At 41.1% G+C, this 16498-nt stretch overlaps 1 protein-coding gene across 1 annotated transcript; it reads right to left on the bottom strand.

The window, feature by feature from the left end:
* Nucleotides 1-3536: 3536 nt before the first annotated feature.
* Nucleotides 3537-15103, bottom strand: LOC139463950 (EGF-like domain-containing protein 2). The gene is made up of 11 exons (XM_071245415.1): nucleotides 15016-15103; nucleotides 13096-13178; nucleotides 12374-12481; nucleotides 12027-12146; nucleotides 10916-11109; nucleotides 10612-10757; nucleotides 8462-8613; nucleotides 8145-8220; nucleotides 7891-8041; nucleotides 5222-5351; nucleotides 3537-4873 (listed from the first exon to the last, which is right to left on the bottom strand). Exons 1-11 carry the CDS (start codon nucleotides 15087-15089, stop codon nucleotides 4710-4712), a joined length of 1398 nt encoding a protein of 465 aa, XP_071101516.1. The 5' UTR covers nucleotides 15090-15103; the 3' UTR covers nucleotides 3537-4709.
* Nucleotides 15104-16498: the final 1395 nt, after the last annotated feature.

Below are 16498 nucleotides of genomic sequence, written 5' to 3'. Positions count from 1 at the left end.
TATATTATTGTTTTTACATAAATCAACTAGCTTATAACCATGGGTTGTTGGAATCTCTACATCCTGACTTGACCTTTCTAACAATACATTAGCACATTTTAGTCTTTCAACATCAATCGACCGCCTCAGTGGTCTAGTGGTAGAGCCTCCGCCCGGAGAGCGGAAGCTCCGGGGTTCGATCCAAAAGACGTTAAAATATGGTACTTGTTGTTACCCTGTCTGGCGCCGGGCATTAAGGGGCTAAAACAAGGTCTGGTCGGCTCGGAGTCAGTATACTGTGTCTGAGTGGGGTATTCATGTTAAACTGTGGCATGGTATCTCAGTGGGCTAGCACTATAAATCGGCATCGGTCCGGACCAGTACAAGCAGCCACACAAACACAAACACAAACGCAATTAAAGCGCAACAATCTTGGACGCGGCGTTAAACCCAATTTCACCTCACCTCAACGGTGTCCTCCCCCTTGGCCTACTTCCCATTTGGCGTACGCTTTTAGAGGATTTAATTACAGTAAGTAATCGCTTGGTTGATCATTCACTAATTACCTGAAAATGAACCAGTCCAACAATAGAGAAATACAAGCTTACAGAATCTTTTTAATGTAATTCAATAAGGATTCCTACTGCATCCTTGCTGGTGTCTGTCTCGGAGTCTGGACAGCTGACCATTGAGGTACACAATTCTGGTGCTGTTTTTCTGCGTTCTCTGTACAATCCACTCTTCATACTAACAAAGGGAGAACATTGTGCAGCTTCTGCTGGGCTATGGTGAAGAATTAAACGTCTTGTGTTAGATGAAACTCTTGACTAATGAGGGGCAGTCGGGTAGCCTAGTGGTTAAAGCATTCGCTCGTCACGCCGAAGACCCAGGTTCGATTCCCGACATGGGTACAATGTGTGAAGCCCATTTCCGGTGTCCACCGCCGTGATATTGCTGGAATATTGCTAAAAACCGGCGTAACACCACACTCACTCACTCTTGACTAATGAAAACACAGAAAATTATGCAAATGTTCAATATTTTATTTGCATTAATAACACAGCTGCAATAGTACTGTAATTGAGCAAAATTGATAACCACGAAAAGTATGGATCTGAGAAGTTCCATGATCAGATATGAAAGACCAAGTACTGTCCAAAAACGTTCGTTGTTATCTTACAAAGATAATCACAATCCTGAAAATCAGAAGCCAGTGTAACTGCCCTGATGACAGATTCTCCTCTCTCCTCATTCCTCCATTGTGTCTTCTGATACGATCACGAGGTAACTGCTGAGGTAACTATTGATGCAATGCTGACTCTATAGCTGCCACACTCTGTACTGGTGGATCCATTGCTTGCAACCGATGTCCAAGAACATTAACATTCAAATCTGGACTCATAGCGGGCCAAGGCAAAGTGTCAATATTGTGTCCTTGCAGAAATGCAGCAACGGCACGAGAACGATGGGGCCTAGCGTTGACGTTCAAAAACAAAGGTCGAGTGGCAAGTGCACGATTGAGAACTGTGGCACAACAACAGGATTGATTATGTCCTGATGTATTGATCGCCGTTGAGATTGCCTCGAAATCTTACCGTGTCCAGTTTACAGTCATGAGATATTGCCCCTCACACCACGACGGCACCTCCACCATACGGGACTGTTGGCACAATGTCCCTCGGGGTATACGCAGTGTTTCTGTGGCTCAAAACCCGCGTTCGCCTATCTTTGGCGTGCAGCAAATATCATCAGACCAATGGATCCATCGCCACGTCCTCAGATTCCAATGACGTCGAGTCATACACCAAGCCAATCAATGTCTCTGGTGATGAGTAGTTAACAAGGGATGAATCTGAGGTTCTGTAGGGGTTACCCAATCACGTGTGCCGGGATATTTCAATCTTTATTTGCTGGATGATTTTTTATACCATCAAAACTTGACCCTTAGCAAACTTTAAGTTTGCAATAACATACTGGTATCTAGGATTAGACAATTCAGTTTATTGCAATTTTACGCTGTAATACTGTGTTTAGTCTTCGTTACTAACCGTCCCAACTGCAAAACAGTAAGCCCAATGCCTCACAACATTGGTTGCTTTTTCTCGCTTTTGAGAACATTTTAGTGGACGATGTTCCGGCTGAACTTCCGGTTTCATGTTTTGTAATTTATCATATCAATTGCGGGGCCATCACAAATTACTTTGCAATCTCTCCTATCGAAATGAGTTGTCAGCTGTGGGCGCTTGTGGCGAGAAACCGTAACAGTTTTAATACGATATTGTGTTTCTTCTAAGTATTACAGCCTTTGGTAACAAAGCACCAGCAAGGAAGGGCAGAACCTAGCGTCATCACTGATTTCAGTGATCCGTTTATATACACATGGGGATACGGATGTCTCAGTCGTGTGAGGCACCGTAATTCGCTGTGCAGAGTTGCGTCCCCTGGGCAAGCCAGAAATCTAAGATTGTAGGTTCGAATCCCGGTTTGACCCGATTATGTTTCTGACAAGCCGTGATATATCTGGAATACTGTTAAAAGTGGTGTTAAAACCATCTCACTCACTAATACACATGTACTTTTCGCCGCTGTTTTATGTTCTCAGTGGAATCAGTTCCCATAAATAATCAAGACTCATCTTTCTCTGGCGTCGACGGTTATATTTTCCTCTTTGTCATAACATATCTTGCTTTACAGAGGTGTGCCTTACCTGTCAGGGAAACTGGCTAAGATAAACACCGAATGTGCATGGCCCTTGATATATGAGGAGTCAGCATCACAATCCTGCTGGCCGCCTCCGTGGTCTAGTGGTAGAGCATCCGCCCGGAGAACGGAATGTCAGAGGTTTGATCCCAGCCACATCATACCAAAAGACATTAAAAATGGTTCTTGTTGTTACCCTGCCCGGTGCTCGGCGTAAAGGGGCTAAATAAGGACTGGTCGGCTCGGAGTCAATATACTTTTATATTACTCATGTTAAACTGGTATGGCATGGTATGGTATCTCAGTGGGCCAGCACTATAAAATCGGCACCAGTCTGGACTTGTACGAGCAGCCCCCCCCCCACCCCCCCCCCCACACACACACACATCCCCCCTCCTCCTCCCCCCCCCCCCCCAAACACACACACACACACACACGCACGATGCAAGTGCAATAATCTTGAACGCGACATTAAATCCCAGTTGACCTCACCGCACCTCACAATACTGCTCAGGGGTTGTAGTGTGAGAGACATCTTCCGCTTTCTTCACACTTAAATAGATTCACTGAATACGGCATATGTACGGTATTCACTTAAATAGATTCACTGAATACGGCATATGTACGGTATTTGCGAGAATTATGAACCCCTGGTGGTCTTTTGTTCCCCAAACCTTATGTGTCGGTTATGTATTGTACAGCCCAATACCAAACGAATTATGAAAACCCTTCAATAGTGTACTTATTCCACTTTTTTTATTATACAGATTCATGTTATGAAAGGAGATTCCCTGAACAATGAATGGTTTTATGATCATCTTCCACGTAAATATATTTGTATAGTATATCTTTCCATAAACAACACAAAATTACATTTTCAACATTTTATTAAATTCCTCGGCTGATTAAACATTCCTAGTATTTCTACACACACAAAAAATAAGTCACACAAGAGTCTTACAATTAGTAACAAAGATAAATGACTGATGTTATTCACCTATGCAGGGAAGGAGAACGAATGATTAAAATATACAACAATATTTAGCTTTGAATGTGATGTACAAATTCATCGACTGTAAATGTATCTTGTGTTATGACATATCTAAATTATATGACTGTTAATAGTTGTGTGACATTTTCTGACATCTAATCAAGTTTAAAAAAATTAAGATTATGTATGACATAATGAAAGGCATAATTGCAGGTTATTACGTAATAAGGACATGAACATGGATCCGGTCAGTTTGTTACATGGTGCTCAGGGGCAATATCGTTTCGTGGTCTTTTGTTCCCCAAACCTTGTGTGTCGTTTCTGTTGTACTCGAGCCCACTACCACAAGCATCATGAAAACCCTTCAGTGATGAAAATATTATTTGTATAATTCGTCAATGCCAAAGAATAACAACTCTCCATTTTCCGCCGAAACTGATTCATGTTATTTGATTAAATTCCTCGGGAAATCCATTTTTATGAATATCTACCACATACATGTATTTGTATCGATGAATACAAAATGACAGCTTCAAACATTTATTAAATCCCTCGGCTGATTTAACATTTCAGGTACATCCAAATACCAAAATAGCAGTCACAAAAGAGTAAAATACGTTTAAGTAATAAAGATAAATGATGCAGATGTTTATGACCATTGCATCTTGCGCGAACAACTTCTGGCTTTGAATGTTATCTACAAACTCATCTACTGTAAATATGTATCTTTAATTGCGACATATCTAAAAAAATAGGACAATTAAAAATTGTGTGACTTTTTCTAATGTCTAATCTTGTTTACAAATTTTTAGAAAAGCTTTGACGTGATTTAACAAATACATTTCAACTTTCGTTTTTACGGGACGTTTTCGTCTGTGAATTTACAAGAGAAATCGTAGGCCTTAATCACAAAACTGTCACAATATAGGAGCTGAAGTGGAATTTATCCTACAACATAAACATAACAAAGGACTTAATAATAATTAATAAAACAATGACTTTAGATTCGTCATTGGAAATAGAAACAAAGTCCAACATTTTATCCTTTGGTGTCTGTAACAGGTGCCCGCCTGTTGATGAGACGAAGGCCAAGGAGAAGACACGCTCCAAGGAGGACGAGGACAACGACAGCCAAGCCAATAACTGCGGCTGTTAAATTGATGGTACCAGTCTGCGCAACAGCGTCTTGAACAGCGCTCTTCACTGGAAGGAGGTTATTTTATAGAATATAAAATGAATGAATGAAATCGATATTTTCAGGGTCCCTCGGACTACTATCGCAAATGTATACGGTTTTAATTAAATTTTCTGTTTTTGAATTACGTTCACAAAGAAGTACAAACAAACGATATAATATAAAACGTCAACGCCTGAGAATAATCAGTCTCGATTATCTAGCTTATCTGCCGTCCCGATTCCATTAGGCGTAAAAGACAAAATAGTGGTGAAAACTTTGTGACGTATGACACCAGGTTTTCGCCAAAAGGGTAAGCATGTCCTGCTCTACCGGTAGAACTATTAATCCATTTGCCATGCTTGATAATAACGTACCATCTGATGTTGCAAGTGGGTCGTTGACTGTGATAAACGTGACAAGCGTTTTCTGTTCAGTGGAGTTAGACGAGGGAGCTATTTCTCTCTTTTTACGCCCGATACCTGCACTTCCATCAAGACACATTACCTATGAACAAAAATAAAAATGTTAGCCGTGAATCTGTAGTTAAACCGATACACGCGTCGTATATTTTTGTGTTTTTCAGGGAGGATAGGGAAAAAAAGAGACGATTACGCCCGAAACCGGAAGATCCCCAACTTCAAAATGCCTATAAACAAACATTTTCTCAAAAAAGAAACGTATTACGAAAATGGTAATTTGATGCAGCAATGTATTGGTACAGGGTGGGTTTTTCAAAAATATTTGTTTTGTTTATGATTTCTCTGGTGTTTTTGTCTTAAAACGTCATATCCAAACCCAACCCGCATGAAAAACCCGTATGTTAATGCATGATTTTCGATAGACACATTTAATGTCACAGAACACGTATTCCACGTGCAATGCGCGGGAAACTCGGGGATCACATCATGTCGTGGATGGGTATAAAAGATCGATCTCCGTCTTTTTTCATTCACTTTATTAGGAAGTTTGTGAAGACTGCAAAATGCCAACACTGAGCCGCGCCAATCTTCACATCGCCATAGGTCTCCTGGAAGCAGGACAATTTCAACTTACAGTTGCCCGTCGAATAAATGTTCATCAAAGCACGATTTCTCGTCTCTGGGAGAGATATCGGCAGCAGAACTCGGTGGAAGATGGACCTAGAAGTGGAAGTCCTTGAGTCACCACTGCGGCGCAAGATAGGTACATCCGGGTACATCACCTGCGTCAGCGAACAGCTACAGCGATCACTACCGCAGGCAAATACCCGGATTGAGAAGGATATCTGCACAGACTGTCAGGAACAGACTACGAAAAGCAGGTTTAAGAGCAAGAAGACCCTACTTTGGCCCCGTTATGCGTCAGCAGCATCGACGTCATCGCGTTCAATGGTGTACAAACGTTCAGGCCTGGAATTTGGTGAATTGGCGTCGAATCTGGTTCAGCGATGAATCGAGATTTCTGTTGGAACAACGCGATGGAAGAATGCGGGTGTACATACGACGTCATGAACGTTTTGCCGACGCCTGTGACCCCCAGGTGGACAGATTCGGCAGGGGCAGCGTGATGATGTGGGGAGCCATATCCTACACTGGAAGTAGTGAGTTGGTGTTGATCCAAGGCAACCTGACAGCCCAACGCTACTGCGATCAAGTCCTTCGTCCACACCTCCTTCCCATTATCAACCGCCAGAGGGAGCTATTCCAGCAGGATATCGCCAGATCTCATACGGCACGTGTCACGAGGGCCTTCCTCCAGAATGAGAACATCAATGTGCTGCCCTGGCCCACCAGATCACCAGACTTAAACCCGATAGAACATCTATGGGATGCCCTGGAAAGACAGGTGCGACAGCGTAACCCACAGCCCCAGACACTCCAGCAACTTGCACATGCACCACAGGCAGAATGGGCTACATTGCAGCAACATCAGATTCAGAGACTAATTCGTTCTATGCCGAGACGATGTCGCGAAGTTCTGAACGCCAATGGTCTTCATACGAGGTACTGACTTCAGCGCCATCAAACGTCGATGTGTGATTCATAAACTGACTTTTTCCGATGTCTTATTAAACAGTGATACCTTGACATTTACTGTGTAAAATTTCTTCGAATTCCATTTGCTATTAACTTGTCCACAGTGTATCAAAATAAAAAGAAATCTGTAGTTAAAATTCTTATATGCGTTTCTTTTTTGAGAGAGTATATGATATAACGTTATCCCTCGATCTGTAGTTTACCCTTTACACTCGTCATGTATTCTTGTATTTATCTGGAAACGTGGTGAGGAAATCACGCAATAAAGAAAAAGTGCAATGATAAAGAAAAATGTTTTAACTTTATTGAGCTCACGTTTGCGTGTTTGTTTTTCAAGTGATTAACATCATGAGAATCGATCCACGCAATCGGAATACATTGACATGCATCAACCTCGTCGGCGAGCCTGATCACCCGATCCCGTTAGTCGCCTCTTACGACAAGCATAGTCGCCTTTTACAGCAAGCATGGGTTTTGAAGACCTATTCTACACGGCATCTTCACGGGTTAATGAGCTTACTATTTCTGCAGTATGGTTTACTTGTATTGATCACAGAAACAATGTACCAAACAACCTACCAAACAACCTACCAAGCAATGTACCAACAATATCAAACAATGTACCAAACAATATCAAACAATGTATCAACAATTTCAAACAAATTATTAATTTTACATTATCTTCGAAGGAGTGAGTAACCGTTGTTTTACGCATATTCAGCAGCACGGAGTCCGAATCACGGTGGCATATAAATATTCGAGTGTGGAACAAAGATTTGCGCTATCGGTGTGTATGACACAATGACCCAGTTTATACATCTTAACCACCCCATCGTCTTTAGTCGCTTCACACGACTTTGGACCTCATCTGACCCAGGATCCCGACGGGATAACATTGGTTAAAACAATATGCCATAGAATCGTCAGTCTCGGAATCTGTAAACTTATTTTTTCTGAACATTTTCCGTAATTAATCAACAAACCCCCCCAAAACGGCAATTTACCATTATATATACATGTATACTCACCGTTGCGCATCCGCCCGTTTGTCTGCAGACAAGAACTGTACACTCGTAAGTGACGGTGACACCTGATGTGAACTTGATAGCTGCTGTTTCAATTATTATTGGACTGCCATTCATTCGCGAGGTGTTTCGAACAAATGTCTTTGCGGGACAACTGCAGTTAAAGAATTCAAGTTTTAGTTCAGTTTTCTTTCGAGTAATGGAAACTGTCGACAGTAAAGATTAATATGTTTTGATACTGACGATTAAAACCATACCCGTATGTAATAAATTCAGCTTCCACGGATCCGCCATCTTTGGCTTTGCAAGAGAGGATGCGTATTGCAGCAAAACCTGTTGTAGAACATTTTAGAATCATGGAATTAGTCAATGTGTTTTAGATGTACCTAACCATATCATGTTACAAAATGAATACACTTCATTTTAACCTTGTATTGTACATATAGATAACTCCTGACACATAGATATATCTCCGTTACTCAAAGGCTGAGCAGAAAGTTAAATAAACGATATTGTCTCAATGATGAATGAAAATGTGTCTGCTAAAACTGGAATGTAATAAAAAAATATATACCAGAGGTAGTATCAAGTGTGAATTCCAGCTTAACCGTCGAACCGATATCAACTGCGGACCCACTGGTTATTAGTGCGTCAGAACCGTCCTTCATCACCATCGTAACAACATTCCCTGCAGGGTCAGGAACAACTTTTGTTCGAGTCAATCCACTGAAATCAGTACATTTTAGAAAATATTGAATGCAAATTTCTAACATAACGAGTAATTATCTCTTACAAACAAATGTCCTACTATATTACCATTCACATATGTTATTACCTTTCTTGCGTGCCCGTGTTCATACCGAGTCAAGTCAGGTTTCCAGTGACCAAACCTTGACGTGAAAGCCGATTTATTAGGGTAAGGTGTTTACATGAGCGACCTGGCGCAACTGCGTACATCGATGCTCATGCAGTAAACTTCTAAATGGGTACATTGATGAATGCAGCTTCAAGTACTCAATGCCTTCTGCTGAGGGAAGACTTTCAAAAGACTTTGTTTTGTTCGTTTGTTGTTTAATGCCGCACTCAGCTATATTCCAGGTATATGACCATGGTCTGTAAATATTTGGATGACATCGTCACCCAAGGAAGCGAGTCTGGAAATCCCATCGCATCAGTCGCCTTCTTGCGACTGACATCGGCTACTTGACATCAATTCTAACCCGGATAGTCACAAGGGGCAAACGACTTTGTGGATAACCGAAAATAATATACTGAACCGCAAAGGAAACGTCACCTTAAGTATTTTTGCATGAAAAGTTGTCATTTAAATATCTGGGTAATTTTTCTCAAAGTTTCTAAAATTTAACATTACCTTGTCCAGAAAAATGAAATTTGATGATAAAAAAACAAAGCAGATGACAATAAAACCGATCGCCAAAACGCATCACGGCAATGGCCATGGTAACCCGTTGCAGGTGAGTTCCACGCAAATTGAAATGCACATGCGTTCCCCCATTTCTTGCCCTATAAAAATCCACCCTAATCGGATAACATTCATTCGTTATTGAATTGCTACAACATGCCAAGGTTGACAAGAAATCAGCGACACCAAGCCCTTGGACGATTGCAGGCTGGACAGATCGCTTTGTTATTGCTGCGGAAACTGCTCGACAGACCATGCGGACACACCAGCGACACATAAGTGCGGACACCGTGCGTTGACGATTGACGAGCAGACACCCCCACTGTCACAGGCTACACCGAGGACCCATTCTGACACCACGTCATCGCCGGAACCGTCTTCAGTGGGCAACACAGCACCAGCATTGGCGCCACCAGCAATGGAGAGGAGTCGTCTTCTCAGACGAGAGCCGTTACTGTAGCTCAACAGTAGATGACAGAGGGAGAGTCTAGCGACGCCGTGGGGAACGTTATTCAGATGCTTGTGTTGTTGAGAGAGACTCGTGGGGTGGTCCGAGCATCATGGTGTGGGGTGGAATTGGTCTTGCACAGACGGTCGGCCCTGTGGCCTTCCAGAACATCGGCCCAGGGACAGGCAATGGTGTCACAGCAGCTCGGTACATTGATCAAGTATTGAGACCACACGCCATGCCGCATTTGGCACGTTGCCGCAACCACGAGTTTCAGCATGTTAACGCCCGTGCCCACACTCCGATAGCAACAAGAGACTTCTTCCAGCAAAATGGCATCAGAACCATGCAGTGGCCTGCCCTCAGTCCCGATTTAAACCGTTTCTTTTGCGGTTCAGTATGTGAATGTGTTTGTACGTAACCTATTTATTGCTAGCATGGAATGTATAAGTGTGAAAATGTCTAATTTTGTGAGTGAACATTATACAACACTGTTTTCGCGACAAGGACAGGAAGCCATTTGGGCAGCAAAACCGAAGCAATTGGTTTACACTCAACATGCATATATCATAACATGTTATAAGTATGAATTCCTAGTACCTTGTAACCATAAGCACACTTGTCAGAATTGTCGCGAATAGATTCACTCCCTCGCCCATACTTTAAAAATAAGAAACTACAGGATCCAATTGATACCCTTGTATCTGGCCATTTAGACTCTTACCTATTTTTAGATAATAGTTGCGAGCCAACTCCGTCCCAGGGTGCGATCGTGACTGATTTGTAACTGGTGACCAGGAGTGTTTTACCTTTCAAGTTTGTTAATACGACAAGGACTCGAAATTATACTTACTTTTCTGACACGCTCAAGTCTGCGGTTGTAACCGTCATCTGCGTATCACCACAGCAGAAGGTGGCCTCAAAATCGAGCCCGGTGAGATACGAGGCTTCATACTGGCAAATCACTGTAAAGCACTCAGTGGATATTCCATTCATATCCTGTAATTTAACATTACATACAATAAAACCCTTTGTTTATTGAGAAACATAATAATAATTTATTCAGATGTCATTGCATTACTTCATGACCTTGTCATTCATTTCGATGAATCTTACTTATTTATGTTAGCTTAATTACTAGAACAGTTGTTCCAAACCGTAGTTGCTGTCGGCGATCCACAGTTTGTAGGGTGTGCTTCCAGAAAGTTTCCCGTCCAGCCCGTCGGTGTTCTGGGTGGTGCAAATGTGCTAAAGCTGCAGGTTCCCTCAAAGCCCTTCACATAACACTTTGGGGTACCCGGTACCTTGACGTTCAGAATGGGGTTCCCAGCACTCGAGCAACTCACATCCACTGCAATTCCACAGAAAAGGAATGCGTTAGCGTATTAGTTGTGGGTGTGACATGTCATTTGTGAACAATATCACTTTATCACAACGACCTGCGTCTTTCCTGCCATATTAAGCTGTCAAGTCTTTGTATGAATTAAATAGTGATCAAAGCGTCAGGAAGACTCAACGACACTGACTATATGCATGCTGTAGAGTGTAATTGAATCAACAGTTGTGGCTTCTCGTGTAAACATGGGTCAGCATCTTCGCGTTTGGAACAGAGGAGTGTCTCCCATGGCGGTGACCTGGTTAAATCCTTTTGAACTCTGTGACCACATAATCCCTAATCTAAAATTATTTTCACCTGGTTTTGCTGCTATATTCTACCTTGGAATATTCATGTTGTGAAGCCTATTGTCGTTAATTTATCGTGCATGAAATTGAAGCCTCAGATATTATCTTATCTCCTTTCCATATATTAAGGAGATATCGTACATAAAGAAAGGAACGTAAGCACCTCCCACACTCTATTTAACGCAAAATGTTCACGCCAGAGAATAACTAGTCTCTGTTATTCACAGAAACAGATTCAATTGGGCGTAAAAGACAAAAGAGCGTTGAACATTATATGAACGGATCACTGTCAATCGGTGACGACAACAGGTGTTCGCGAAACATATTCCTAAGCAGAAGGTGCACTTGTATAACTTAATATAAAGGTAAAGATGAATTATCATTTGGCCTTAACACATACATGTTAAGACTTGGATATTGTAAAGATTGTTCTTGTTCTGTGGTGGAATAGGGCAAATTGGGATGTGACGACATCGATACACTGTCATGATCATCCAATGTTCCTTTAACAACATATAGTATAGGTTAACTAGTAAAGATGTTTCCTTCTCACATGTGAAATACATAAGCGGAAGATGTACTTACATGTTTTGTACTGGCATTTGGGTCCGTAGAATTTCTCTGAGCAAACACATGTGGTCTCATCTGGTAGGCATATAGACCCGGTGTTTTCACAAGCACAAGCAGCGCCAACGTTTGTAGTATCTGAAAGAAAACGTTTCTAATATTGAGACTAATTGGATCGGGTGGTCAGCCTTGTTTGATGCATATCATCGTATCCCAATTGCGTGGATCGGTTCTCATAATGTCAATCACTCGATTATTTACAGACGGGCGTCATATTGCTGGAATATGGCTGTGTGTTGCGTTAAACAACAAAGACACAAACTATATTCCGTTGATGATTTCAGAGAACGTTTATAAACACCTACCTGTTCCACAGTCATAGTTGCCCTTTGTACCCGTACATGTGCAGTTTCCGCTGGGGGCACAGCTGCCGTCAGCTGCACAATCATCACTTGTCCGTAAGCAGTTGAATTCTGAAATTATTAGAATCATGCAATGATTATTTATTATTTATTTTTACCCAAATGGTAGCGTTCAGATGATGGGAGAGGAAAGTAATATGTAACGCAGGCCATAAATCACATTCGTTAATTAAAGCGTTTGACCTGAAGACCAAGGGTCATATTCGCGATGAATCTACAGATCCTGGTTACCTAGTGATACAACTATGCACAGAGAATTCACAAAAGTCTCATTCTTGCGCCACCTCATGTTGGTGAAGCACATTGCCAGAAAATACCATAATGTTAATTGCCTGAGAGCGTAACAAAGGTAAAAATGTTGCCCATAAAGGTCGTCTCTTCATCAGAATTGCTTAAATGTCATGTTTCATTGCAGTTATATATAACGTTAACCTACAGTTAATCTTATAGCGATTACTGATAATCAAATTAACATAAGGTCGTCTTTGTTATTATTTTGCCCGTTTTCGGAAGTGGATGTATTGAGTTCCCTCTGAGAACGTATCGAATACACTCAATGCGTAAACCTTTGAAGTCCGAAGTTATACTGATATAATATAATTTCTCAGATATTCGTATTGTTCAGTGCATTATTTGATTCATGTGTGAGAATATGTAGGAATTACCTGGCGTGGATTGTACTTGTACAAAAGCAATTCCAATGATTCCTAAAAGCTGCAGTAGTCTTGACATCGCGTTGTGATGGTGTCTATATAAAGAGTGAATAAAATTGATACAGTTTGCATGTTTATACTGCTGACAAAAAAATGTGCAGGCATTACGATATGACACACAATTCACCAGCCTCCTTCGTTACACATTTAAGAAAAAAATAAGTTTGGAGAGAGTGCATGACTTGACACGAGTAAGCTAATTGATAGAGGATGGCATTTTCGTACCTTTTATCCCTGATACATTTAAAAGCAAAGTTTGCAATAATTACCGCTATGTTGTATGTCACTATGTCGATAAACATTATATATGGCTGAGTTAATAGTGACTAGTACAGGTGATCCATCAGCTTGAAGTCAGATTGCCTCGTACAGTGTAAGTCGCCTGCGTGTGCGTGCAGGGAGTATCATTTGGCTTGAAAGTTCAAGTTAAGCTAAGACAGATCAATATTATTTTCTATTCACTTTGCATGTAACTTGATAAATACTTTATTAAGATAACATTTAGTTCAAAAGATTAATGCCTGCTGTATTAAAATAAAAGTTTAAACATAGTATGACATATTCATATTAATTCATAGTTGCACATGTCAACATTATTCCAGTTATATCACGGTGCGTCTGCTTAATGTGGGAGGAAAGTCCGTAGTTTTGCAGGTCAGACGTTTACCACCACATTGACACCCACAAGCACAGGTATGGTGCTGACAAACCGGGGCGAACCGGGATTCAAATCCACAATCATAAGTTTCTGGCGTGCCAAAGGAACGCAAATCGAATCGACATCCCTGTACCCCCCCCCCCCCCCCCACACACACACACACACACACACTCACACACCCCACGACGTTAGACTGTCGGGGAAATACATTCAGTAAGGTTTCCCACCTGAACCACGCGAAACAGTACTGAAGTAGAATTTAGATATTACCACTTACCAGTGAACAGATCGCCCGTTTAATTAACATACAGCTGTATTACACATTGTGTAATACTAAAACGCGTGCTTATGTACTGTTGTAACATGTTTCACGAACAAATATTGAAAGCTCTCAACATCCCTTGGCTTATTCAACGACATGGCGTGTGGAGATGATAGATCACGGAGTGGAGCTTATGCATATTCGGATTGTGTAGGTGTCAGCCTATTCACACGCGACAGTATAATTCTAAAAAAGTTATAAATGGCAAGTGATAAATAAAATACTAAACTCGCTCCCGTGTAAAACCAATTTTATGAAACTTGTGAATAGTTGTGGCTTTCGCTAGTCAGATACCAGACCTATACACGCGTTTCATAAAATTGGTATTACACAGGTTCGAGTTTAGTGTTATATGTAGATTCAACAGAAATTAGATAAATTGTAGATGTCACATGGTTAAAGCCAATAAGCGCAGATAAATACATGATCTAAGATATCTTTTTATCTGATATTTTATATGTTATCTTTATCTTTATATGTTACGCCATTTTTAGGAATAGAAAACTTAACGCCATAGAATAATCTGCCTCGATTATCTATCGAAACGGACTCCATTGGGCGTAAACTTCTCTTCTTATTTTGTAAAAGCATAAACATTGTGTCTGTGCATTTGGAATATGCTGTATAAATGCTGATGTCCAAATGTCTATTTGCGTGTACATAATCAATACACGTGCAATGTAGACAACAGCAACCAAAGACATCATTCAAATGATACACAACCTGAAGTTAACATATCTGAAAGAATATTTGATTAGCAGTTGAATGCGGTATACACGAGAACCAAGCTTCGTGGAAGTCAACCCCTTCTTGTTGATACATAAATACCCAATGCACAATAGAGCAGTTGACATCGATATACCTTGGTTCCAATCTTAGCAGATACACTTACCTGTTATGTTTCTGATCGTCTTCTAGAAGTGTCAGCATGAGTATACATTCAGGTTGCAGTCGTGTTCTATACATATACTACTGGAGAGGCCACTCCCCAATTCATGTTCTGGGTCGGGTTAATGTCATTTGTGTGTTCTTTAATTTAATACGACCTGTCATTGGCTACTGTCGAGAGGTGTGTCCTGTGCCGTATATCCAGTCCTCACCCAACCACCAATTTGAGTCATCTCAGTCTATTTTAGGTACCTTTAAATACACCCATTAAACACCATGAACTAACGTCACTGATAAAATATAGATGTCCTCGGTGGGAAACGTTCAGGAGACTGGAGAATTAAAGATGTGTTGTGCAACAGCATCTCACAATATGTTTCATGTTCATGTTTGCTACGATAAAATGTTAAATAAAATCGACCAAACCCTTTACTGATCATTAAAAATTTCGGATGAGGGAAGAGTCCATTGTACGAGTATAATTATATCATTGGCATGTGTTTATGAATCACTATCAAATAGTGATATCAGGTTTTCGCCAAAAGGTGAGCGTATCCGGTCCCTGTGGTGGCATCTGTCACAAACACATGCAAAGTCAAGCCAATTTTTCACCTGAAAAAAAAATCTATTCACCGAGGGTACAGTTTTGTATACGATGAATACTGAAAGTTTATCTTGAATGTTATAACCCTGATAAAACTTCTTTGCGCTAGAGCTTCGAAATCTTAATAAAAAGAGCTTTCTCGATTATATGTCTGTAAGTTGTCAGAAGTAGACACCGAAGGCTGGATCTGCTGGAGCTTTTGGAAAAATTGAGTATTGGAAAGTTGAAATCATCATTATTTCAGTACCAATTGCCGCATGTTTTGAGTTTCATGATAAATATATTTTCTGTTTGTAATCTTAAATTATCACATTCGTTCTTTTCAATACCATTTAATTATAATCAAGTGTCAGAACTCACGTTTACAATATGGAGAGAAAGGTTCGTTTCACATAGGACTACATTGGGCTAAAATGTAAGAACTTATTGAGTTGAGGTTCAACGTTAACGTTGATCTCAACAGATCATGTGCTGATTGACGGTTAGTCAGATTACCCAGGAGAAAATTCTGAAGTGACGCAGGTCGAAGACGTCAGCAAATTTGATAAAACCTCTGAACAATACATTCATCAATTTGGTCGCACTGACCACTGGGCATTGCGGGTCCACTGGGCCACATTGACTTCTGTTTTTGTGAGGTCCATTTGGCCACACTGACTACTGTTGTTGAGAGGTCGACTGGGACACACTGGCTACTGCTGTTGTTTGTGAGGTCCACCAGGCCACGCAGACTACTATTGTTTGTGAGCTCCACTAGGCCACACTGACTACAGTTGTTTGTGAGCTCCACTGGGGCACACTGGCTACTTTGTTTGTGAGGTCCACTGGGACACACTGGCTACTGTTGTGTCAGATGTACTGGGTCACACTGACTGCTATTGTG

The sequence above is a fragment of the Haliotis cracherodii genome, unplaced genomic scaffold, assembly GCF_022045235.1.
Source record: "Haliotis cracherodii isolate W230 unplaced genomic scaffold, xgHalCrac1.p SCAF_16, whole genome shotgun sequence".
NCBI lineage: Eukaryota > Metazoa > Mollusca > Gastropoda > Lepetellida > Haliotidae > Haliotis > Haliotis cracherodii.
This window is presented reverse-complemented; position numbering and strand designations above follow the sequence as displayed.